This window comes from Drosophila sulfurigaster, chromosome 3, assembly GCF_023558435.1.
Source record: "Drosophila sulfurigaster albostrigata strain 15112-1811.04 chromosome 3, ASM2355843v2, whole genome shotgun sequence".
Taxonomy (NCBI): Eukaryota; Metazoa; Arthropoda; class Insecta; order Diptera; family Drosophilidae; genus Drosophila; species Drosophila sulfurigaster.
In genome coordinates this window covers 24,578,554-24,603,025 of record NC_084883.1, presented here as the reverse complement: position 1 = coordinate 24,603,025, position 24,472 = coordinate 24,578,554, and the positions used below count along the sequence as shown (strand labels likewise).

The 24,472-nt window shown below is 44.3% G+C and overlaps 6 protein-coding genes across 7 annotated transcripts; 4 read left to right on the top strand and 2 right to left on the bottom strand.

Moving 5' to 3' along the window:
• Positions 1-45: 45 nt before the first annotated feature.
• Positions 46-9,525, bottom strand: LOC133846171 (mismatch repair endonuclease PMS2). Its single transcript, XM_062280973.1, has 8 exons — positions 9,351-9,525; positions 9,132-9,291; positions 8,930-9,073; positions 8,307-8,875; positions 7,661-8,249; positions 6,902-7,603; positions 6,587-6,840; positions 46-1,923 (listed from the first exon to the last, which is right to left on the bottom strand). The coding sequence occupies exons 1-8, from the start codon at positions 9,456-9,458 to the stop codon at positions 1,774-1,776; spliced, it is 2,676 nt and encodes an 891-aa protein (XP_062136957.1). The 5' UTR covers positions 9,459-9,525; the 3' UTR covers positions 46-1,773.
• LOC133846176 (glutamate-rich WD repeat-containing protein 1) lies at positions 72-1,764 on the top strand. Its single transcript, XM_062280978.1, has one exon. The coding sequence runs from the start codon at positions 248-250 to the stop codon at positions 1,643-1,645; it is 1,398 nt and encodes a 465-aa protein (XP_062136962.1). The 5' UTR covers positions 72-247; the 3' UTR covers positions 1,646-1,764.
• Positions 1,995-4,323, top strand: LOC133846173 (solute carrier family 2, facilitated glucose transporter member 3-like). Of its 2 annotated transcripts, XM_062280976.1 has the most exons (6): positions 1,995-2,108; positions 2,169-2,282; positions 2,343-3,101; positions 3,163-3,375; positions 3,438-3,540; positions 3,972-4,323. In XM_062280976.1, exons 1-6 carry the CDS (start codon positions 2,010-2,012, stop codon positions 4,229-4,231), a joined length of 1,548 nt encoding a protein of 515 aa, XP_062136960.1. In that variant the 5' UTR covers positions 1,995-2,009; the 3' UTR covers positions 4,232-4,323. The 2 variants fall into 2 exon arrangements, with proteins under 2 accessions (XP_062136960.1, XP_062136959.1); XM_062280975.1 differs by having other exon boundaries at positions 1,995-2,282.
• Positions 4,346-6,268, top strand: LOC133846174 (solute carrier family 2, facilitated glucose transporter member 3-like). Its single transcript, XM_062280977.1, has 5 exons — positions 4,346-4,465; positions 4,518-5,267; positions 5,326-5,538; positions 5,596-5,698; positions 5,758-6,268. Exons 1-5 carry the CDS (start codon positions 4,352-4,354, stop codon positions 6,009-6,011), a joined length of 1,434 nt encoding a protein of 477 aa, XP_062136961.1. The 5' UTR covers positions 4,346-4,351; the 3' UTR covers positions 6,012-6,268.
• Positions 9,526-9,778: 253 nt separating the features above from the next.
• LOC133846079 (DNA replication factor Cdt1) lies at positions 9,779-14,156 on the bottom strand. The gene is made up of 3 exons (XM_062280820.1): positions 13,658-14,156; positions 12,769-13,409; positions 9,779-11,568 (listed from the first exon to the last, which is right to left on the bottom strand). Exons 1-3 carry the CDS (start codon positions 13,736-13,738, stop codon positions 10,131-10,133), a joined length of 2,160 nt encoding a protein of 719 aa, XP_062136804.1. The 5' UTR covers positions 13,739-14,156; the 3' UTR covers positions 9,779-10,130.
• Positions 14,157-14,440: 284 nt separating this feature from the next.
• LOC133846078 (SRSF protein kinase 1-like) lies at positions 14,441-22,653 on the top strand. The gene is given in 5 exon segments (XM_062280819.1): positions 14,441-14,613; positions 15,509-15,729; positions 15,731-16,160; positions 17,839-18,675; positions 18,739-22,653. Coding segments are annotated over 4 exon segments (3,072 nt in total). The 5' UTR covers positions 14,441-14,613; positions 15,509-15,624; the 3' UTR covers positions 20,439-22,653.
• The last annotated feature ends 1,819 nt before the right edge of the window (positions 22,654-24,472 follow it).

Here is a 24,472-nt window from a genome sequence, read left to right as displayed (position 1 = left end):
TATTTGCTGTTGTAAATGTACTTTTTTTTATGTAAATTTTAAACATTAAGGTTTTATCGTATATGTGCTTTAATATTTTTAAATGTTTAATTTAAAAAACAAATTCATAAACTTAACGAAGAACAGCTGATTGCAGGCCATTCATTCGATTTTCAATGCTGGTCACACTATTCGGCAATCCAATTGCACGTGCAGCGCCAAAACAACACATTTTTTGTAGGGCAGTACGATTACAAATTGTTTTGAAATGTCTATGCAACCGCCCAAGGATGAAATCGATATGGAGGTGGTGGAGCCCGAGGATGCCGAAAGTGACATGGATCCCGTTAGCGACAGCGACGACGATGCCGACGGCACCACAAAGCAACCCAAACAAGTCTATCTGCCAGGCAAAACGCTGGCCGAAGACGAAGAGTTGGTGTGTGATGAGAGCGCCTACGTGATGCTACATCAAGCCTCTACAGGCGCACCCTGCCTCAGCTTCGATGTCATTCCCGACGAGCTGGGCACAGGACGCGAAGCATTCCCCCTGACCGCTTACATTGTGGCTGGAACTCAAGCAGCTCGCGCACATGTCAACAACCTGATTGTGATGAAGATGGGCAATCTGCACAAGACACAGGATGGCGACGAAGCTGACGAAGAGGACTATGAGGAGCTGGACGATGATCAGGACGATGTAGCTGACAAAAGTGAGCTGAAAAAACCACAAATGAGTTGCGCCCTCATCAAGCATCAGGGCTGCGTGAATCGTGTGCGTGCTCGTCGCCTGGGGAATAATGTGTTTGCCGCATCGTGGAGCGAACTGGGACGTGTAAACATCTGGAATCTATCGCAGCAGCTGCAGGCTGTCGAGGATGCTGAGCTGCTGAAGCAATACGAGCAGCAGCAGAGCGCCAACTCCGATTCCCGTCCAGCGTTCACATTTAGCGGTCATCAGCAGGAGGGATTTGCCATCGACTGGAGCCCCAGCGCCGAGGGAGTGCTGGCCACTGGCGACTGTCGTCGTGATATACACATCTGGAGTCCGCTGGAGGATGGCAGCTGGAAGGTGGATCAGCGTCCGTTGCTTGGTCACACGGCATCCGTCGAGGATTTGCAGTGGAGTCCCAATGAGCGCAGCGTTCTGGCATCCTGCTCGGTGGACAAATCCATTCGCATTTGGGATTGTCGTGCAGCGCCACAGAAGGCGTGCATGCTCAGCTGTGAGAATGCGCACAGCAGCGACATCAATGTGATCTCGTGGAACCACACGGAACCCTTCATTGCCAGCGGCGGAGATGATGGTTTCCTGCACATCTGGGATTTGCGTCAGTTCAAGACACAGAAACCAATTGCGACATTTAAGCATCATACGGATCACATAACCACCGTGGAGTGGAATCCCAATGAGGCCACAGTGCTTGCCTCGGGCGGCGATGATGATCAGATTGCCATCTGGGATTTGGCTGTGGAGAAGGATGCGGATCAAGCTCCGGCGCCAGCACAGAACGAAGATGAGCTGAGCAAGCTGCCTCCGCAGCTGCTGTTCATCCATCAAGGACAAAAGGAGATCAAGGAGCTGCACTGGCATCCCCAGCTGCCGGGCGTTATGCTATCAACGGCACACAGCGGCTTCAACATCTTCCGCACGATCAGCGTCTGAGATGCGTCGCGTGTTGTCAATAGATAACCAGATAAACACATAATCACGACAACTACGACAATTTGATAATTCATTAGACCACAACGAGAGAGTATAATAAACCTTAATCCTTAATCAAATGCCTTTTATTATGACTTCTGTTTGACTGTGGATTCCACAGCTGCCGGTGTTTCACATTCGTTGACATTCCCATCATTATCATTGTCGTCCGCCTCCGCATCCAGCAGCATCGTGATATTGATTAGATGACGCATGGTAGGGCGTCCATGCGGACAATTCTGCAATGGGGGGGAAAGAAAGGTTGCTTAATCTTCAGTTAGCTCGGTATCTCTGGCAAGTTGAAAGGTGCTAATCTCTATGAAATATGACCTATTGCAGCCAAAAACCCAGCGATGCGCGGGTCAACGAATCATTTGTACTAAGGAAGGCAAAGCAAATGGCAGCTGAGAGCGCAAAGCGATTGGTAAGCGAAGGACATGCTAGGAGCGAAGCCATGGAGACAAGCACAACTCTGCCTTTGCAGGAACACGAGCAGCCCAAGTGGACATGGAGCCTCAATCTGGCTGGCTTTGGTGCCACCATCGGAGCAGCTGTGCCCATTGGCTACTGCACTGGGGTCGTCAACAGTCCAGCCGTGGTAAGTGAACTTCGAAGAGAGAAGACGCTGCCAAGTCATTAACTCAATCTTCCTCCCTAGCACATGAGAGCTTGGTGTCAGCAGACGCTTAAGGCGCGCTACGATTGGGAGTTGACTGACGGTGCCCTGGAGCTACTTTGGTCTGCTGTGGTGTCCATTTTTCTAGTAGGCGGCGCTGTGGGTTCGGTGACAGGAGCCGCCATTGCCAACAAATTTGGACGTCGCGGCAGCTTCTACATTTGTGGCGTGCTCCTCTTGCTTGGCTCCATCTTCTTCTACATCTGTCGACCGTTGAACTCTGTGGAACTGTTGCTTTTGGGGCGTTTGCTTGTGGGTCTTGCCGGAGGCTTGATTACCGCCTGCATGCCGATGTATCACAGCGAACTGGCCGCCTTATCACAGCGCAGCAAGTTGGCGCCTCTCTGTCCCATGGGTCTCACAGTTGGCGTTGTTGTATCGCAGATCTGCAGTTTGCAATCCGTGCTGGGTACCGCAGAGCATTGGCATGTGGCATTGGCCATCTGTGGCATCTTTGTGGTCGTTTGCTATGCTCCCTTCAAGTGGTATCCTGAGAGTCCCAAGTGGCTCTACATTGTCAAGGGACGCAAGCAGCAGGCGGCGCAGCAGTTGCAGCAACTCCGTGGTTATGCGGCAGACAGCGAAGCGCTGCAAGCGGAACTCAACGAGATGGAGCAGGAGGCCAAGGTGGAGAGCGAGCCGGCCACATTCCTCCAGGTGCTGCGCAATCCCCAGCTCCGTCTACCTCTGATCATTGTCTGCGCCTATCTGGGTGGCCAGCAGTTGTCCGGCATCAATGCGGTGCGTTGTCCACAATCGAATCGTAGTCTAGATCGTTTCAATTGCAATTCCTTCTTTGCAGATCTTCTACTACTCGGTGTCCATCTTCCGCAAGGCGGGCTTAAGCGCCCAGGCAGCAGAGTGGGCTAATCTGGGTGCTGGATGCCTTAACTTGGCCACCTCGTTGCTGGGTCCCATGCTCATGGAGCGCGTCAATCGTCGCCCACTGATGTCCTTCTCCACGTTCTTCTGCGCGGTCTTTTTGTTCCTTTTTGCCATGCTCCTGGAGTTTATAGTAAGTATGAGCAGAGTTTATGGCTTATGCAGTGTTTAACCAATGTTTACTCCTGTTTTTAGGACGCTTTCAGCTGGTTTGCCATAGGCTGTGTTGCCTGCATCTTTCTCTATATCTTTGTCTTCCAGTTTGGTCTGGGTCCCTTGCCCTTCTTCATAGGAGCAGGTGAGTTTGAACGCTTGACGTCTAAGGATTAGGATCCAGTAGCTAGCTTCGAATCCATTTTTTTATTTGCACTTTCTAGATAAGTCGCAAAATGATAGTTTATTTGTTTTCACACCTTTAACTTAAATGCATTGCAAATAAGTTCTCATTTCCGATTATTGCATCATTTTAAAGGGCTCAGTTTATTTGTTGTGTGTGATAAATGTTCATTTTGAAGCACAACCGTTATAAGATTAGAAAGAATGCTGTAATACTATAATATATTGTGGGTAATTTCTTGTTGAAAAACTATGCAATTATCTGCAATTTGTAATTAAGTTAAATGTACTCAAATTTTACAATTTTCCATCTTGAAAACAAAACAAAAAAACAGTAGCTTTCCTGTTTGTTTAACCAAATCCTCCACTGCAATTTCACATATTCCCTTGCAGAGCTCTTCGAGGTGGCGCCTCGTTCTGCTGCCATGTCCCTGGGCAGCGTCGTCTACTGGATGTGCAATCTGTTCATCGGCATGGCCTTTCCCACGCTCCAGAATGCCTGGGGTGCTCTCGTCTTCTTGCCGTTCTCCATCAACTGCCTGTTGCTGTTTCTGCTGACGCGACGCTACTTGCCGGAGACGCGTGGTCGCGATCCCAGCGAAGTGGCTCCGCTGGTTGCCGACGGCTTTAAATCAAAGCGCAGTCGACAGTGATTATGATACTCTAGCATTAGCTTTTACCTCCTAAACTGTAGACTAGCAATAAATTCTTGAGAGATTAGCAGCCAGCTGATTAAAAGACTTGCCGTCGGCACTTCAACGACACAGTTTAGCATGGAACCCAAACCCAAGTGGACGCGTCTGCTCATCTGGAGCACCTTGGGCAGCACAATTGGCGCCGGTGTGCCTTGCGGATATTGCATGGGCGTCATCAATAGTCCCGCTGCGGTAAGCCTTGTCTTCTGTGTGTCCAGCTGCCGCCTCATCTCCAGCTTTGCAGCACATGCGCGCCTGGTGCGAGGCCACGCTGCTCCGGAACTATGGACTACGACTCACACCCGCATCCCTGGACACGCTCTGGGCTTTGATAGTGGCCATCTTCCTCATAGGCGGCGTCTTGGGCTCCGCTTGCGCTGGCTGGGCAGCGAATCGCTTCGGACGACGCGGCTGCATTCTCTTGAGCGGTTCACTGCTTGGCCTGGCGGGTATTGGATTCCTTAGCTGTCGCCTGCTACACTCGGTGGAGCTGCTGTTGCTCAGTCGCCTTGTGGTGGGCTTTGGCGCCGGACTTGTGAGCACCACTCTGCCCATGTATCACAGCGAGATTGCCGCCGTGCCACAGCGCGGCACTTTGGGAGTTTGCTGCTCCGTGGGATTCTCCATTGGCATGGTGGTGGCGCAATTGTTTACGCTGCAAGCTCTGTTTGGCAGCGAACAGCTTTGGCACATTGCGCTGGGTTTTTACTTGGTCTTCATGGCAATTTGCTTTGCGCCCTTTCGCTACTATGCCGAGAGTCCCAAGTGGTTGTTCATAGTGCGGAAACGTCGCGAGGAGGCGCTTCAAATGCTCGTCCGCTTGCGCGGCACTGATGTAGGACTTCAGCAGGAAATACTGGCCATGGAACAGGAGGCGGACAGCAAGAGCAGCAGTCGTAGTCTGCTTGAGGTGCTGCGTGATCCCAAAATGATGCTGCCACTGCTGTTGCTCTGCGCCTATCAAGGCGGTCAACAGCTCACAGGCTGCTCCTCGGTCAGTGAAAGAACTGCTTCCCATTTTTGTTTGCTGCTCTAACTTGTTTATCTGACAGATCTTCTACTATTCCGTGTCCATCTTCCAAAGCAGCGGCCTTTCGCCGCGCACCGCCGAGTGGTTAAATCTCGCTGCTGGCAATGTGAATCTGTTGACCTCGCTGATGGGTCCGCTGTTGATGGCCAAGTTCAATCGACGCACTCTCATGCTGCTCTCCAGCTCCTTTTGTGGCCTGCTCATGTTTGCCTTTGGCTGGCTCACGGAATATAGCGTAAGCTACAAACAGATCTTCATCTTGAATTGTTTATGTAGTTAAATTCCTTTGTAGGTCCTGATACCCTGGTTATCCTTTGGCACCATTGCCAGCGTCTTCCTCTATCTGTTTTTCTTCCAATTGGCACTGGGTCCCATGCCCTCCTTCATTGGCGCAGGTATCTCTACATACTATATTATATTATTTATTCATTCATATATCATATATTCATTGTAGAGCTCTTTGAAGTCCCCTCGCGCTCCGTGGCGCTTTCCTTGGGCAATCAAGTGGGCTGGAGCTGCAACTTTCTGGTTGGCTTTCTCTTTCCCACGATGCATTCGCTGCTTGGCTTTTGGATCTTCATTGTGTTCTCCATGTTCAGCTGCCTGCTTTATTTGCTCACCAAGTTTTATCTGCCCGAGACGCGCGGTCGTGAGGTTTCCCATGTTGCCCATCTAGTTTCACGTGGCTTCCACAGCAAAGTGCTTTAGTTTTGTTTGACTCTTAATCTTTAGTATACATTTTAAACTATGCTAAGCACGTTATAGTCGTATATTTAGTGCAAGTTGAGTGCGCCTTAGCTCCTATTTCATTATTTTATGAAAATGTCTGCCGCACGTTTTGCAATGACGTCTCTATACAATGTAATCTATGAACTTCTGGCTAACTCTGAGATTAGCATGAATTAGAGATGAAATCCTAATGCAGTAATATAATGATACCCATAAATCTTCTGAATAAACAACTTTAGTTACTTTGTTATTACTTTAAAGTCTGATGTTGCTGTCGATCTCTGAGATTAGGAGTAACCAGAAGAGTGATCTTAAACATCCTGAATATGAATTATTAGGTGAAGATTTCGTTTTGATGGCAATTGGCAATGTTATCGGACTGATATCTCTGTTATCATAATTAATTGTATTTTTGAAACTTATAAAGATTGTGTCTGAAAATGATGATGCATTCTTAAACTAGTTCAGCTGCTAATCCCAACCAAAGCATACAAAATATGCTTAGTTCTATACTTTACTTATTTCTATACAGAGTCGAAGGTTTCTCTACTCACCCAAGGCTGCTCGATTTCGCCCATTTGGGTGATGAGGCGTCTCATTGTAGTGCCTCTATTCAATGCCTTGCCAATCATGACGGACTTGCGGCAAGCGCGTGAAGCGAACATGGCGCGTATGCGTGATGGACGACAGATGGTGCCCTCGGGTGCATCCTGCAGCATAAAGATCAGCTCATCGATGTCCTCTTTGCCAAACTCCCAGTTCTTGCTGAAGGGTTTGCCCAACAAACGCACCTTCTTCGTGGCAGGAGCTGCAATAAAATTTCAATAGAAAATTAAATTGGACTTCAAAGAGAAACTAAACCAGCTCACCTTCATTGTTGATTTTGAATCGGAAACCATTCTTTTCGAAGGCCGCCAAGTGATCCAGCAGCACCATCTCATTGACCGCCGTCAGCTCAAGTGTTTGCGGTACTGTGAGACGTTGATGCTCCAACTGCGTGCTTCGTTGCAATGTCTCGAAATTATACTTTTCATCTGCAGCATGTTGATCCACAATAAACAGATCATCTTCCAACTTGACAATGATGAAACCCAGATTAAATTGTCCTATGATTTGCATGCGTGCAAAGTCCGCTTTTGTTATTTCCTTCTGCAGTTCCGCTTCAGCATTCTGATTCTGACTGGGATTGATTTGACTTTTGAAGCGTAATCGCTGCAGCTTAGCGCGACGTTTGCGCTCGGTCTGCTGCTGCTCCTGCGCCTGCAAGCTGGCTTCTATTTGCTCCAAGGAAGTGCGCATCTCGCCGCTGGCTACGTTGGAGGGAGCATCCATTTCTGCATCGTTATCGTTGCCATCGTATTCAATGCGTGTTGGCATTTCAATATGATCATCATCATTTTCTTCGGTCGGTTCAGTTTCTTCCTCAGTTTCCTCCTCTGCTTCCTCTGCTGGCTTACTCTCCACGTGAATAATCCTTGGCTTTAGCTGCGGCATAATCTGGCGCGGTTTAAGAGGCGTCAATGCTCTGCAATCAATGCGCGGCACTTTTGCTTCAATCATTCCATCATAAGCTAAAGAGCACAGGTGATAAGCAATGTAGAATAAAGTCTGGCACCTCATAGACTTACCTTTTGACTCCTCTTCGAGCTGCTTTAAATTGATCAAGCTGCTGTCGTGGCTGCTCTCGCTTTTCTCTCGCTTCGTAGTTTCCTCTTCGTCTATTTCCGCTTCTTTTGGCGACTCTTCTTGTGTGAGGAAATCTTGAATCTTTTGCATTTTCATGGCGCGAGTTTTGATCTCCTCGGTTTCTTCACATCGTCGTTTTGCTGGCGCCGTTGGAGCATTTCCTCTGGTGTCACCTGTGCGTCGCCATTGCGTCAGCACGTCCATGAAACGCTGCGAGGAACTGACAGGCACATCATCCTCATCCAAATCTGCAGTAATCGCTGTTGTCTCCTCCACTTTAACTTTTGGCTCCAACATGCTGACTATGGACACGTTTTGCATTTGGAATGTGGAGGGTAAGTTGCCAAAGGTGTCGAGCAGCGACTTCTTCAGCGCCAGAAGCAGAATCTTCTCATTGTTGAGCAGCAATTGGCGCTTGTCGGGCGTGAGATTCACGTCCACATCCGCACGAGATGTCACTATATTGAGGTAGATGAAAGGCTGTTGCTGACCATTGTAGCGATGGTACACATCGTTCATTACTTTGGCAATCTGAAGCGGAATAAATCGGTGACTAAATGAGATAGTTCTAAACTTTTATCAACTTACATTTTTTGGATCACACGGTCGGCTATTCACATAGAAGAACTGCCGATCTCGGGTGGATCGACCAGCGCCATGACGACAGCTTGAAATGTAGCCTTCCAGCTGAAAGTCTGCTTGATTCAAACGCTCCACATCCTCGGCACTAAACTGAGTGCAAGTTGTGTCAGCTGCTTCGCTCGCTGATTGCAGCTCAGCACGCAATCCTTCCTCACTCAGTTGACCCGCCTCGAAGGGGGATTTAAGAGGCACCAAATCCGCCACTTGCTTGGCACCAAACACCGCTGAAATGTTGGCCAGCTCATCTTGTGCGCCGTGGGTTTGCAGGACAATGGACTTGGCACCTTTGGGCGTCTGATTGCTGCAGATGAGCCGCACACCTTTGGTGACCAGGCAATAGGCTTGCAGTATGTGGCACATCTTGGTGAACTCCTTCTTGATGTTACGCGTAAAGTCGCGACGCCGCACGGGCAGCGTAGCAAAGAGGTTACCCAAGGAGACTGTGGTGCCGACACCGCGGGCGCAGGGTGAACGCTTCTTGATCTTGCCCTCGTGATCAAGTTCGATTTTGAGAGCTTTAACACAAGTAACTTTAGCATTATTACACCTTTAATGAAGCAGTAACTTACCCACATCCGTGGATTTGTGACGCGTCACAATTGTCATGTCGGAGAGAGCACAAAGCGAGCTCAAAGCTTCGCCACGAAAGCCAAACGTATCCACGCCCAGCAGATCCACAAACTCCCGTATCTTCGAGGTATGATACTTGGCAGCTGTCATAGGAAAGTACGAATTAAGATAAGCAACCCGGTAGAGTTATTTACTACTTGCTCATGCCCTCCAAATTGGACTCCTCGACTCCGCAGCCATTGTCGGAGACTTCTACGCCCTGCAGTCCTTGGTCCTTGAGCTTAATCTCGACCAGTGTGGCACCTGCATCAATTGAATTCTCGACCAGCTCCTTTACAGCCACTGCCAAGCTAAGCACCACCTAAGTAATTAGAGATAGCTTGTTTCAATTGAGTTACTCCACTTTAGTGAGCTGTTTACCTGTCCCGAGCAGATCTTGTGTACTGTATCCTTGGCTATAGCCTGTATTTGGCCCGAAGCTGCACTTGTAGGCGCAGGAATTTCCGTTTCCGCCTCATTTTCATTCATCTTTTGCAAAGCAAATTATCATAACTAACATCAAAGCCCGCGCAGCTGAACCGGCAGTGTTACCACATTTACAAGAAATGACATAAATACTGAACAGTGCTACCACATTCACACGAAGCGTACTAAAAAACAATGTTGCCCTACTATAGTAAAATATCAACGGTTTTTTAGTTCACAAATACATTTTAAATAGCCTTAGCACTTGACACAGACGTAGAATAAACAAGTGTAGAATGAATTTCATTCTTAATATCTGACTATATCTAAATATATATATATATATATTCGTTGGTTGTCCCCTTTGAAAATAATCAATTGACTTTCCAGAAAAACATTTATTTATTCAACGTATTACAACATGAAAAAATTATCTTAATATAAATATAAATGTCTGCTCTATATAATTAATAAAGTATGCAAAAGTTAAGGTCTACTACAATAATAATTCAGTGTTTTAATTTAGTATAATGAAAATGTGATGAATGATTGCTGTGTGTGATAAATTGTCAAATGATTAATAATGATGTCAGATGGATTGAATAACAATATAATTTCCTAGCACAATTGAGTCTAGGTAAGCGTTTTACTTAAGAAATACATATAGCTGGATGTAGCCACAGGGTCTAAGGAATTGCAAAGATTAGCGTGATCTCAATCTCCAGTTATTTGTTGTTATTTGCTTTTCTGATTCGCGACCTCCTCCAGTTTATCAATGATCTTATTCATGTCCTGGTCCTTGGCGATCTTAATGTACATGGTTTTCCGTACTTCATGGAATGATACCCATGCGGGCAGCTCCTTGGCCAGCAGCTTCAGATGCGTCTCAATGTCCTGCGGCGTTAGATTCGCGCGGAAACTGTTTTGTATCTTCTTGATGATTATCTCGAGGGTTAGCACGCTCTTACGCTCCGTTACGAAGACGTTGCGCAGATGTCGCGCCAATTCCGGCAGGCGCGAATACTTGGTCACCTCCTGATCCTGTGAAGGTCGACGCGTCATCGCATCCAGTGCTTTGGCCGCCTGCTTTGCCCGAATTTTCTCTATCAAGGACTTTGGCAGTCCTTTGAGTAGATTCGATGTGGGATCCGAGCTAGTTGCCGTGCACTCCTTCACCGTAGGCGTGGCTGTTGTAGTTTCTGTTGGTAATTTGGTGTCTTTTATTGCAGTTGCCGTTGCGGTCGCCGTTGCAGAGGTGCCCGGAATCTCCTTTTGCTGCGTGGCACCTTCAGCGTTATTTGCTTGATTTCTGTCCGCCTCCAACTTGGCCTCATAGCGATCCATTGCACGTTCCATGGGCGTGGCGCAGTTGAACAAATTACGCGCCGTCGAGAGAATATCCTTGGCGGAGGAATATTTCTCCACGTTGGGCGGTTGTGGAAGCTGTCCCAACTCGACTTCGGCACAGCTTTCCAGATCGAATTCTGGATGCCAACGCGTTAACATCTTGTTGATGATGATCGGTGGATCCAAGGAGCGCAAGAAGCTATCATGCTCCTGCATGACTCGTTGCAACAAAAGACTCTGGAACTTTTGCATGCGTGCCGTCATCACGTGTGGATTCATGGACGTCGACTGGGCCGACGCGAGCACATCGTTCTCATCGATCTTATTGAGGCGCTGCTGTTCCGGCACCTGCTCCACATTAGGACTAATGACCAACTGGAAATAGTCGGCCTTTGACACGGAACCAAAGTTGCGCATCTTCATCTGACTGAAGAGGAATGCATCGGGATAAACGTGCTTAATCTGAGCCAAATGCGTTTCAGTAAAGTTCTTGCGCAACATGCGCTGCACGGCGGGCTTCAGCTTCTTGAATGTAATGCACTCCTTGCGATTGTGGAACATAGCCACCACCGAATCGAGACCCTTGAATATCTCCAGCAAATGACGATACTTGTACGGCAAAGGCAGTTGACCCGCCTTGCTCGTCTCAATGAGGCTGGCATAGCGTTTGTATGCTGGCGGCTCCACCAGCTTAACAGGTGAACCATTCTTGGCCGGACTGAAGAGCAGACGTTTCGAGACGTCTGTGTGACGTGGCGACATCAACTCATGCTTGTCTGGTGTGGGAGGCGGCAGCTTTGTTGGTGTTTTGAATGTCTTCAAGGGGCTGCAGAAGATAAGAGTGAAAAGTGATGCATTTATTAGACTAAATCGGGAATTATTAGAGGGTGCCTAGAGCATATAAGAAATGTATATTTTTAGCATATTTGAGAATCATCACTCAAAAGTAATATATGCAATTAAATATCATATTAACTATTATATTTTATTCTCTTCAGTTGTACATTAAAATAGTACTTTGCATAAGATCATTTTTAAATAAATACTCCCATCTAAGTCTTCTAATGAATTAAGTTTTAGTCATTAAGTCACATAGATCATTGTATGAATTGTATTATCTGTTTTTCTCATAATCAACTGGCGAGTTTAAAAGATTTCTCCATTTTCTAATGATTATGAAACGATACACAGTAGTTTCTTTAAAGGGGAGGGAATGTGTATAATATATGTTTGGAAAGTATTTTGTCTTAAGAGTTTTTTGTAGACATTAATATTGTTGCTAAGAATACGAAACTCGTCTAGACAACCCCTATAAGAAGTCCGATCAGAAAATTCTACATTACTCTACTATTAAAACAACATTGCAGTCATTGTAAGGATCTAACAACCCTCAACAAAGAAAAAGCCGTTACAAACGAAACCCAGAGCTACCTGAGTCCCTAAAGTCACACATTCACATGCAGGCAAATGCAGATAAAGATAGAGATCGGGATAGAAATCAACCCCCGAAGAGCAAGAAGCAAGCGGAAGGTCAGGCAAGAGAGTTTGTAACGTTCGTCGAGCGATGCGATGCGAAGCGAAGGGTAAACATTGCGCTACACATGCACAGACACACACATAACTACACACACAGTTGACATGTGTGTGCAGCAACTGCAGCATAAATTCAAGTACATACAAATACACAGACTGACCCAGCACGAGTTTTACGTTTCATAGATCACACAACGAAAATGCAATTTCAGCAATTGGTCGCTTGAATAATAATAATAAACGACCAGACGAGCAAGAGAGATAGAGAGTGAGGCAGTGGGAGAGGGAAAGAGAGAGAGCACTCCCAGCCCCACAACGACCTCGATAGCATTAAAAAAAGAATAAAAACCGTTGGTTTGGTGTTAATGATGTTACCCGGTTTTTTGCTGCTGCTAGTTTTGTTTACAATTGCATTTCTAGGCCAATATTATTGTGGCAGGCGCTTGATTAACTATCTATCTAAATATATGGCAACTATAGTTAGCGATCTTACCTAGTCAGCACCTCCAGCTCGATGGTATCGAACTCCTTGAGTTGCACTGTCTTTGCCTTGGCTGGCGATGGACCCGCTTCACGCAAACGACGATTGCGCTCCTCCTGCGCCTTGCGTTCCTGTTCAAGCTTGGCCTTGCGCGCCAACACCGCCTTCAGCTCTTGCATCTTGGCGCTGCGGGTAATCTTGGTCTTGACCTCATCGAAGCTGAGGCCGCGCTTGGCCAGTTCTGTGTGCTTGATGGGTGAAGCATCCTGAATGATCTGTTTGGTGGGCGTGCGCATTCCACGTTGCACATTATCGGCATTCTGCTTTGAGGCAAATGCAATGTTCACCTTGGGCGTCTGCTCGTTGAGCAACTGTGTACCATCTTGAGAGCTTGGTGGTTGCTTGCGGGGCGACAGCGTTCCCTTGCGTATGAACTGTACGAGCTTGGGCTGCTTGATGTTTGCTTCGACTTTGGCAGGCTTCTTTTTGATAGTGTCCTGAGACGCTGGTGTTGGCTGTACGCCAATAAGTTTGACTGTGCGGCCGGATCGTGTTCGCACGCCAGCCTTGAGTGTGTCAATGTCCACATTGTCATCCTGGATTGGAGGCGCCAATTGCTGTGGGGCAGCAACCTCGCTTGGTTCTGCCAGACGCTGCAAACACAAGACGTGGAAAGGGAATTTTGTAAGAAAATCTCCTTGTAACAATAGAAAATGGCCGCAGGACGCTTGCCCACACGCACATACACACGAACACAGACAGCAGTTAAAGATACAAAAGTATCTTTGTTTGAATTGCGACAATTATGTTTTGTATCTTTTGCACTTGGGCCACGTTTTGACCACTTCTTATTAATTATATGACACCCACATGGTCAAGCATATATGGATTATGCACTTACCCTGGTCTTAATTGTGGTGGCATCATCCACAGCGGCGCGTTTACGATTGCTAAAAAATGCAGCTACCGATGGCTGGGCCATGATTGCAGTTTGAATTTAATGGTTTATCAGCTTGCTTGTGTGCTAAACAATTTCACTCTGGGCACGTCTGGTTTAATAGCTCAATCTCACACTTTTCTCTTATTATTTTTCCATAAATACGTCTTGCCACTACCACTGCTCAAATTACGACTGGGCCACGACGTTGCAGTTTCCCTCCAAATGTTCATCGACGCGCCAAATTACTTTCGCGCCATTTCTACGTCTCGTGTGTGTTGACAAACGATGTTGCTGTCAGCTGTTCAACATCTTTGGATGTTTACCAACACCATTACGCTGATTGACATTATACGTAGTAAATTTTTTTAGGTCAGTTCGCTACTCAAAACAACAACACATCATCTATTGCCATCTGACAATAAAATAATATTTCTTTCCATATTTTTATAAACATAGAACTAAATTTATGTAAGCGTTAACACGAAAACAGCTGTTTTAGCACGACAATCAACAACTGAACTATTCGGCGATATCTCGATAATATATATCACACAAGGTAGGGCTTGTACAATATCGATAACTGCACGATTGTCAAAATATCGATATTTTATATTTTATTGTCTGCTGCGAATTTTTGAATAAATAATTAATTTAATTAGTTTCAGCGCATTATTTAGTTGTAAAATTTTGTAATTCATAGATTTTTATTTTGGTCATCCAGTACATGGAATGTTGTGCGGATCAGCTGTTTAAGGACCTATAAGAACGATTATCAACTCTGGCTGTCAGTGTTGCAATTTGGGTAGTAGATTTTTCCACTCGCGGATTTTAAGGTGCGCAGCAACGTTTTGGCTCTAAGTCCATACGTTTCGCGACAAAATGTGTTTGGATTAGCATGCTGAGTCGTGTAAAGCCATGTAAGTTGACTTCATAAATGAAATTAGCCAATTTGGTAAACAAAAAGGGCACGCTAAATGTGCGAAAATTAATGAGGGCTGCGATTACTTCTGTGCAAGCGAGCAAGCAATAGAATTGCATGTGCTTATGTGTAAATGTGCGTGTCCATGTGAGTGCGAGTGAGTGAGCACACGCAAAGAATAAACTTGGCGACAATTGCTGCCAACTTAGCTTTTGTCAGTTGTTGTACTTCAGTTAGTATATTTGCACACACATTTTTCACAAATTGTTGTAATCTTATTAGACATTGTTTGCAACTGTAATGTGCTATTACCCAATCATTAAAATGGCAAAGTTTAAACAAGTTCAATGCTAAGTGGTGTGCATAGTGGTTGCTGTCAGTAAAATAAAGAAAAAAAATTCAAGTTGGCAGGGCCATTTGGCATATTTTTGCTCGCCCAGCATTTGTTTGAAGATTTTCTGCGAACCAAAAAAAAGCAATGTATTCCCTGTGATTAATCAACGAGCGAGTGACGTTCTGTTAAATGTTTTAAGTTAATATTCACTTGGAACTTTTATGTGCACAGAAAACTAATTAAAGTGACAGTAGCAGCTGCAGTAGTGGCAATTGGAACAAGTGGGAGCCCGAGGCAAGTCGTCGAGAAGAGAAGAGTGGTTGAGGTTTGTTTCACGAAGCCCCAGCGTAGACAAGGCGTGCGCATACTAACAACAACAACAAGAGCAGCAGCAACAACGATAAAGCAGAATAACAGCAATAGCAATAGAATAACAACAAAAAACAACACGCATACGTTTAATACGAGCGTAAACGTTTTTTGTTTTTTTTTTTCGCTCTTTTTTGTATTGCCTTATTGAGATTTGAGCACATTTTTGTGTTGTTGTTTCTTCCAACAGCTGTTACACTCGGTGAAAATTAGCGGAGGCGAAAGCGAGGCAAGCGAGCAACAAACTAAGCTATATAAAACAACAACATCAGCTAATAGAAAAAAGCGAAAAACAAAAAGCGAAACATGAATTCAAAAGCTGACGTCAACCGCCGTGTTCTAGCTATTCAAGCAAAGAAGAAGCGTCATAAGAACAACAAGAAACGCGGCAAGCAAAATGGAGCTGCTGCTCCCCGTTGCCGACAACCAGCAACAACAACAACAGCAGCAGCAGCCACAACAACAACAACAACACAGGAGTGGTGACAATTGTACGGCGGCAGCACCAGAAAATGCTAATAATAGCCATATAGAGGGCATCACCAGCAAGCTTCAGTTGCATGCCAACATCGCTGGTGGCGCTGGCGAAGCAGGCAACTCGAAGGCAGCCGGATCCTTGAGTAATGCAACTGCATCGACATCAAGCGGCGGCTCCGACAATACATCAGATGCCCAATCGCAATCAAAGATGAAAAACAACATCTACAATCAGCAGCCGCCGCGCAGTTCGTCCAACGAATCGGATGAGTCGGAAATGAACAGCGAGAATGAGGAGCAGGAACTGAAGGAGGATTATTGCAAGGGTGGCTATCATCCGGTCAATATTGGTGACTTGTTTCAGGGTAAGTATCACGATGATGACAAATTGTAACCTGTTTGCACCTCAACCTCCCAGCAGCAATTTGCTGCACGCCATTTTATTCGCATACAGTGAAACTTTCCTTAGTGGATACCTTTATTAAGCGGACACCGTTTCGGGCTGATACTTTTACCTTAGAACAGAAGCTCAATAATCTATTTAGCGGACGCAATTTGTCAAAAATCTGCCAGAGAACAATTTTTATACCCGCTACCCATAGGGTAGAAGGGTATTATTTAAGAATAGTTATAGAATTTCGAAAAATTACAAGTTTCAAATAATTTCATTTTGTTTTGAATTTCATAAATATGTAATTTTAGTTATTCCGTACATAATAATGTTTGTCCTGAACTATTAACGTAAAAACGGTAAGGCAAACATTAAATTATTATATTTTTATTTTAAAGTTTTTAGTTGTTAGATCTCAGCGTAGGCAATATAGTAATAATATTCTTATCAAAAAGCAACGCGGTCGAAGTTGCGAGACAATCTGACGAATTTTCAGATTTGTTTTTTTATATATACCGCTTAGAAAACGGATCAACAAAGCTAATCAGATTACCTTTCTATATATTTTATACATTTTTATCAGATTCAATATTGCGTCATGTCGTAAATACATTTAGTTGAGATTAAAATACTTGCTTGTGCTCTCGCATATAAATCCTTTATCCTTTGATCTCCTGTATTGATTATTGGACTCACAGTTTCAATTTCGTTAGAGAAATTCAAGTTCGTTCTAGTAGAGAAGGAGAGAGAGAGGGAGAGAGCTGTGTGTTGTTTGTTCATCTGGCATTGTGTAATTGCTTTTGGGGGCACAAACAAGACCCATTTCGTGTTGCAGGCAACGCATTCCCTTCCCCCTTCTCCCCTGGTGTACTGCTGCACCACATGGATTTTGGTTGAGTTGTTGGCTTTGTGGGCCAAACAACAACAGGTTGTCAATGTGGAACGCCTCCTCCTCCACTTTGTCACATGCATAGATACACAATTATGTGTCCGTGTTGAATTTTCCTGTTTTTCCTGCGCGCAAGGGTTGTTTATACGGGAATTGGGAGAGGGAGGAGGAGAAGGGAGGCAGTATCGAATTTGGCTGCCTTTTGTGGTTGCTGGTGGCGACATGACGACCTCCCAACTTCACTTCCGGCTCTCTGCTGTTCCACCTGTCGTGTCTATTGGATGGGGGGGGCCGATTCACCTGCTTTGATATACCAAATCATTTTGGCTTTTTATTAATCAAAGAAAATACCGCTCTAACCTTTCGCTGGCGATAAGAAAGTTCTCGCTTTCATGATAACAACAGCAGACATTGCAAATATGTATATTGTCTATTTGTTTATTAACTAAACTCACCCATACAATATACATATTATATTTATTTCTATACAATGGGAGAATAGCCAGCTGACACTTTACTCAATGTTGCGACTGCATTGCAATTAATTGAATATTTTTGCAAAGAGAAGCTCTCATCATCGTGGTGTCAGTTACATGCCAAGAGTCCAAGCAGTGACAACAGTTTCACTGCAAAAGCGAATTAAATGGATTTATTGCCATCAAAGTCAAACATTTGTGATTTCATTTTTCTGGCTGATGGTGCACTTTTTGACCTTTAACTCTATCATAGTAAATGACGTTTTTTGTTCGTTTCTTTTGGACAGGTCGTTATCATGTAATCCGCAAACTTGGCTGGGGACACTTTTCGACTGTGTGGCTTTGCTGGGATCTGCTGGAGAAGAGATATGTGGCCATTAAGATTGTGAAATCTGCGCAGCACTTTGCAGAAACCGCAAAGGATGAGATCAAGATACTGCGAACGGTGCGTGAAACGGATCCATGGAATCCACGTCGCCAGAAGACCGTGCAAATGTATGATGACTTCAAAATCACTGGCGTCAATGGCATACACATTTGCATGGTCTTCGAGGTGCTGGGCGATAATCTATTGAAGCTCATCCGCAAGTCCAATTATCGTGGCATTCCCCTGGAGAATGTCAAGAGCATTACACGCCAGATCCTTGAGGGACTCGATTATCTCCATAGCTGCTGTAAAATCATCCACACCGACATCAAGCCAGAGAATGTGCTGCTCTGTGTGGATGAGCCGCATGTGCGCTCCTTGGCTGTTGAGGCAACCCAATTGTACTGCATGAACTCCAAGATGTATCCGTCGTTGGTCAGTCGTGCGCCCAAAAAGTATCGTGAACCGATCATCACTGGCAAGATGAGTCGGAACAAAAAGAAGAAGTTGAAGCGAAAGGCCAAGAAACGCATGGAACTGTTTAAGAAGCAGCACGATTATTTGGAGCAGACTGGCGGAGAGGAACAGCCACAAGAGGAGGCCAACGAGGAGCAGGCTGAGGAGTTGCCGCAGCAGCCAAAAGAGGAGCTTCAAGAAGTTGTGAACGAGGCGAATGATGCTGAGCCACCTCAGGCAACTCCAACTGTTGTGGAGGGCACTGAGAAGGCCAAAAAGAAGAAAAAAAAGAAGAACAAGAGTAAGTGAATGATAATAGGTAATACTCTAAAAACTAGCTAAACAAATCTCTATTCCCAAACAGACAAGTCCAATCAGCAGCAATCTCAGTCTCAGCAAGAAGATCAGCAGCCAACGCAGCAGGAGAATTCAATCAGCGGCGATAGTAGCAGCGCAGCATTAAAGAGTAGCTCCAACACGAACACAAATACAAGCACCAACGGCACGAGCAACTCGACGAGCACGATCAAGGGACAATCAAATGGTTCTGCCGGCGGCAAGAAGCCACCACGACCCAAGCAGGATAAGCAACAGCAGCAGCAGCAACAGGATAAGCAGCAACTGAACAATAACAACTCCAATTCGAAACAAAACTCGAATAGCAAATCGAAAATCTCAAGCATCTCCGCGGAACGTTCGTCGTCGGGCAATTCAACCAACGGTGGTCCGTATTCGGAGCCGATACTGCCGCCTCCACCACCGCCGCCAGTGGCCAAGCATCGACCCAACAAGCGGGATCCCGCGTTGGAGGAATGCAATGTGCAAGTGAAGATTGCGGATCTTGGCAACGCCTGTTGGGTGGATCGTCACTTCACCGAGGATATTCAAACGCGTCAATATCGCTCACTCGAGGTGATACTTGGTGCCGGCTACGACACGTCGGCGGATATCTGGAGCACTGCTTGCATGGTCTTCGAGTTGGCTACTGGCGACTATCTATTCGAGCCACATTCGGGCGATACGTATACGCGAGATGAGGATCATATAGCTCATATTATCGAGCTGCTGGGTCCGATACCACGACAGATTGTGTTCCGTGGCCCGTGGGCCCAGCGAACGTTCTATGTGAATGGAGAGCTGCGCAACATAACCGGTCTGAAGCCTTGGGGCTTGATGGATGTGCTGATCGAGAAGTACGAATGGTCGAAACGCGATGCGGAAGCGTTTGCGGCATTCTTGAAGCCAATGCTGGAGTTTGATCCGGCCAAGCGAGCCACCGCTGCGGAATGTCTGCAGCATCCGTGGCTTAGATAAGATACGATGCAACCTGGTTGTAGGCTGCGAGGCAGCCAGCCAGCAGGAGCAGCAGCAGTTGCAGTAGGAGTAGGATTAGCAGAACATGAACTAACAGGAGCAGGAACTGGAGCATTCGAAACAGGAGCAGCATCATCAGATTACATACAGTCAACGGCATCTGTGGCCACATTGGCCTCCATCTCATCCATTGCCTCAACATCGGCATCAGCAATGGCAGCGCTGCGCGCACGTCCCCATCCCCATGGCCATTTGTTGGCACCACACGTGGCCACTGCCTCTGCACCGCCCACGCCACAGTCCCATGCTGTGGCCCACACCATATCCATGTCCAGTGCACAGACAGCACCCGCAACGCCAACGCGACGACAAGACGACGATCCAAATGAACCGCTGCACGTTGAGGGTAAATTCTATGATGATACACAGGAATTTGGACTTGCAGTTGCACTCGATGAGCCGCAGTACTGCAAGCCCAAATCGCAACGATTCTATTGGCGCAAGGCGTTGCGTCGCGTCTTCCAGCGTCGGAAGTGACGTCAACTACGCCGTCGACGGCAAGATTTGCCCCGTTGGCGTCCTCGTCGCTGCCGGCGTCGCACACTCGCTGAACGTTTGCGTCGCATCTGCGCCTGCTGTGCCTACGGCCAAGTGCTGTGGCGTACGGCACGCGTTGCGCTGCTCAGCTGCATCCGTTGGCGTACACGTGGCAACATACGCAACAACAATTTTCACTTTAGCAATCATTGAGCTAAAGCCAAAACAGCAATCACACAATAAATACTGCAAATTGCTCTGCTCTGCCTAGGAACACACACACACATATACACAATACACCCCATTACACATGCATCTAAAATGTTAATCTGAGAATGTTTTTTTTATTGGCTAAATCTGATTTAGTTGTTAAATTCGAGTTAATTTATTTCCTGTGTTTTACACCGATTAGACAATTCTCTTAAATACAATTTTGGAATTATAAGCATAAACCTGTCATAACTAACTTATGCTCTACACCTACACCTACATTATGATTATTATTATTATATTACTATTACTATTGTATTTCATTTTGGTTGCTGTCTCCCAAAAAAAAAAAGAAAACAACAACACCTTCACACAATCCCCAGTTTTGACTCTGTAAATAGGGCAAAAGTATTGCACGCGCAATCTACATAAATTAGATTTGTTTAAACGATCTCCAAGCACACAGATACACATGCGTTCAAGCAAAAATTATGTTTATGTTAACAGCCGGTCAATCAATCAGATTATCAATCAATAATTATAAAGTGAAAATCATTAATCGAACAGCCGCCTGTTCATAAAACAATTTGTTATTGTACATTTGTTGCCCAGAGCATTAAAGAGAGAGAGATCTACATACAGAATGCATAAACATGATGAACATAAACATTACTTAGCATCTTAGCGTATATAGTTAAAAAAATATCGTATGATATACAAATGAATACATATATATATATATATATATATATATCGTATACGTACGTACATATGTTATATATGTATATGGTACTGTGGCTGAGACTGCATGTGACCCAAATGGTTTTTAAGCATACGAACATAGTATATGAATACAACAATATTTGTGTAATTTGTATTCTTGAGCTGAACATAACAATAATGAGAGTAGTTAAAATTAGTTTATTCCCTTCGGTTTAACAGCAATGAAACAATTATCTTTGGAGCAAATGAAAACAGCTAAATGAAAATGAACTAAAACTAAAATCAAGAAAACATCTATGAAATATTGTCACTTATAAACTATATTGAAAACAAAAACAAATGAAAACAATGCAGTGAAAGCAAACGATAAATGCTATACATAAAAATAACAATTGTGGTAGAAATATTTGTATTTAATTAGTAGCAAAAGCAAAACAAACACCAAGAAACCCAAGACACACCATACACACACCCACACACACACCGTACACAGAATACACAATCTAATCCGTTAAATGGCACCCAATCCAGATGAAAAAGGCCACTTTAGTTAAGGCTAAGTTAAGCGGCAAGTTAACAGTTATTGTGGATGGCATTCTGAACAATGCAGAAACAAAAGAAGAATATAAAAGATAAACATATTATAATACATATACTATACGCTATGCTATGCTATGCTTACATGCGTCGTTGTTGTATGTGTTGTATGTGTGCATTATTGAACATTTACTATGATAAGTGGCCTTATTAATACGATTCTCTGCACCTTCCACACACTCCACACACACACACACACACTTTTACACATACCAAATACAATGGCAATTTAAAGTTTAAATCACACACAAACAAAACACACACACCCACACACATATATAAGAGATAATAATATACTTAACGGCAAATGCATTGTATGTGTCCAGCATTAGCTAAAGGATAAAAAACGATATCAAGCATAGACATTTACGATTAATACTTATACTAGAACAAAACAAAGTTGATTGATAATATCCTCACACACACCAACACACTCCCACACTAACACACACCCACACACACTTAGAAACCCCTACGGAACTATGACGTCACTTGTGGACAAAGTTAAATTCTTACCTTAAACTGTAACGAGCACACAAGTTCTCCACTTCTTCGTCTTCGGCTGGCCGAAGTTAACCACAACAACAACAACAACAACAACATTAAGAACAACAACAACAACTTCAATCCAACATAATGAATACTCTTTGAAACAAACTAATTATCAAATGGATTACGTAGATATCAGAGAATGGGGCTATTATATTATATGATGATGATCACGATGAGAAGATGATGTTCAGCAACTTTATAGCTTTACAAATGAACCCTAGAAAAGTTGACTTGTGCTTAGAGCGTTCAAGTGTTCCATGTGTTCCCCGCGTAATAATTCCAAAAAAAAAAACAAAACAAAACATAAGCAACAACCATGCAGCAAGCTAAGATGAAGTGAAATGAATATGAGAGAAAACTTAAAAATTGATAAAGCTATCAGAGAACCGCAATTCCAATAATATCCAATTTCCTTTCAAAGAGTATATGAAGTATGAATTATACGATACATAATTTATTGATGTAGTTATAAACAAATAAACAAACAAGCAAAACAAAAAAGCAAAAATAAACAACAACAAAAAAATTACACAAATTGGAAAAACGACAAATGTATCTTTTATTGGTGGTCGCTCGTACAATGAGTCGTATACGTAATGCATGTGCATGTGTGCGTAAGTATGTATTGTGTGTACGTCTTGCTCAACGTTCAGCAAATAAATTTGCCATTTCTTTGCCTTCATGTGTTGCATTTCCAACACAGCGAATGGAGTCCAGCGGGGGGAGGAGGGGGAGGATAAGGAGCGACGTCGAGACACATTGGCATTCATTTATAACCCATTCTCGTTGCGAATTGTATGCAATTACATATTGCCCTCGTCGGACGACTGACGCAGGAGATGCGATGAGATGCTCGTGCCGAGAATTTATGGCCACATAAAAATCACAAAAGCAGCGAGCAAGAGCAAGGCGAGACGGAGCCCAGCTCAAAATTGAAAATGGGCTCAGGACATTTGCTCTACGCTGGACCTTGGCCACGAGATATGCTGCACTTCAATGGGTGGGACTGGCTAAGGGCGGCATGCGGAAGAAGTTTGGCATATGGTGAGGCGGGGAGGGAGGGGGTAAGGATGGACGAGAGAGAATGACCTTCGACCTCGACGTCGTACATGAAGTTTACGGTATCACCTTTGGGATATATCACGTTTGTTTGGCTATGGCTAAACTGGAAATTGAATTTTATGTGCTCCTGCCGTGTATAAATGTCCTGTCTCATCAACTAAGAGGGCAGTTTCATAAATCATAATGTAATTCTATCGATGGATAGTTCAATTACTTAGTGCAGCTAAGTTGTGGGTTGAATAATGAAACTAAATTCATGAAAAGGTCAAAGTTTAATCGACTCAAAAGAAATTAAATTATATGCTTAATTTGCATGTACACATAAAGTCATTTAAAATCAATTTTTGAGTTACCCATCAATTTAAATTGTAATAATTTGGACAATAACAGTGTGAGTGCCAAGTGGACTTAATACATAGAGATTTTATAGTTATACTCCATTAGTGGAATTGAGGTCTTAAATGTAAACAACTTTTACGATTATATTCATAAAATAAATGTAAGTATGAATTGGAGATTTTCAATCAGACTTTATATTTTAAATTCATTTTCATTTATTTAAGGTTTTATTACTTCATATAATAATAACATTTTGTTATACTATAAATATGAATAAAATGTGTGAATATTTCTTTCAAACTCTTGTTGCCACCCTCGCTGCTTAGCTATATAGCCTCTCACTTGCATCCGATGTGTGTGATCCCATGGCCATAGAGATTAATTTGTTGTGGTTTTTTCTGTCGGCCACACTTTGGGCTGCAATCTGCTTGGCTTAACAGGATACGCAAACTATTCACTCTATGTATTCTCTCTATCGAGCACTCTGAACTAGAATTGAACAAAAGTTAAATAAACGTGTCATTCGGTTCATGGCTCTCAATGTCAACAACTTGGCCAAGACAAACGCAACGCAAAAGAAATCGACGCGTGGCTAACTTAGTCCACTTGGCCTAGAATTGCAAATAGTTGGCAAAGCTACCAAAATCCAAAAAAATAAAATCAGCTTATAGAAAAACAAAGTAAATTTCTGATAGTATATAGTGCCATTTGCAGGATCATCCATGCTGAACAGTCGACAGAGAACTCAAGAGATAGGAAAAATA

Coding starts and splice junctions, on each gene's coding strand:
- LOC133846079 (XM_062280820.1), bottom strand. CDS start 13,738: ATGGCCCAGCCATCGGTAGCTGCATTTTTTAGCAATCGTAAACGCGCC. Junction 13,410..13,657: donor CCACCACAATTAAGACCAGG/GTAAGTGCATAA, acceptor TTGTGTTTGCAG/CGTCTGGCAGAACCAAGCGA. Junction 11,569..12,768: donor GAGCTGGAGGTGCTGACTAG/GTAAGATCGCTA, acceptor TATCTTCTGCAG/CCCCTTGAAGACATTCAAAA.
- LOC133846173 (XM_062280975.1), top strand. CDS start 2,010: ATGACCTATTGCAGCCAAAAACCCAGCGATGCGCGGGTCAACGAATCA. Junction 2,283..2,342: donor TCGTCAACAGTCCAGCCGTG/GTAAGTGAACTT, acceptor CTTCCTCCCTAG/CACATGAGAGCTTGGTGTCA. Junction 3,376..3,437: donor CCATGCTCCTGGAGTTTATA/GTAAGTATGAGC, acceptor TCCTGTTTTTAG/GACGCTTTCAGCTGGTTTGC.
- LOC133846176 (XM_062280978.1), top strand. CDS start 248: ATGTCTATGCAACCGCCCAAGGATGAAATCGATATGGAGGTGGTGGAG.
- LOC133846174 (XM_062280977.1), top strand. CDS start 4,352: ATGGAACCCAAACCCAAGTGGACGCGTCTGCTCATCTGGAGCACCTTG. Junction 5,268..5,325: donor AGCTCACAGGCTGCTCCTCG/GTCAGTGAAAGA, acceptor TTTATCTGACAG/ATCTTCTACTATTCCGTGTC. Junction 5,539..5,595: donor GCTGGCTCACGGAATATAGC/GTAAGCTACAAA, acceptor ATTCCTTTGTAG/GTCCTGATACCCTGGTTATC.
- LOC133846171 (XM_062280973.1), bottom strand. CDS start 9,458: ATGAATGAAAATGAGGCGGAAACGGAAATTCCTGCGCCTACAAGTGCA. Junction 9,074..9,131: donor GTCCAATTTGGAGGGCATGA/GCAAGTAGTAAA, acceptor TTCCTATGACAG/CTGCCAAGTATCATACCTCG. Junction 8,250..8,306: donor GACCGTGTGATCCAAAAAAT/GTAAGTTGATAA, acceptor ATTCCGCTTCAG/ATTGCCAAAGTAATGAACGA.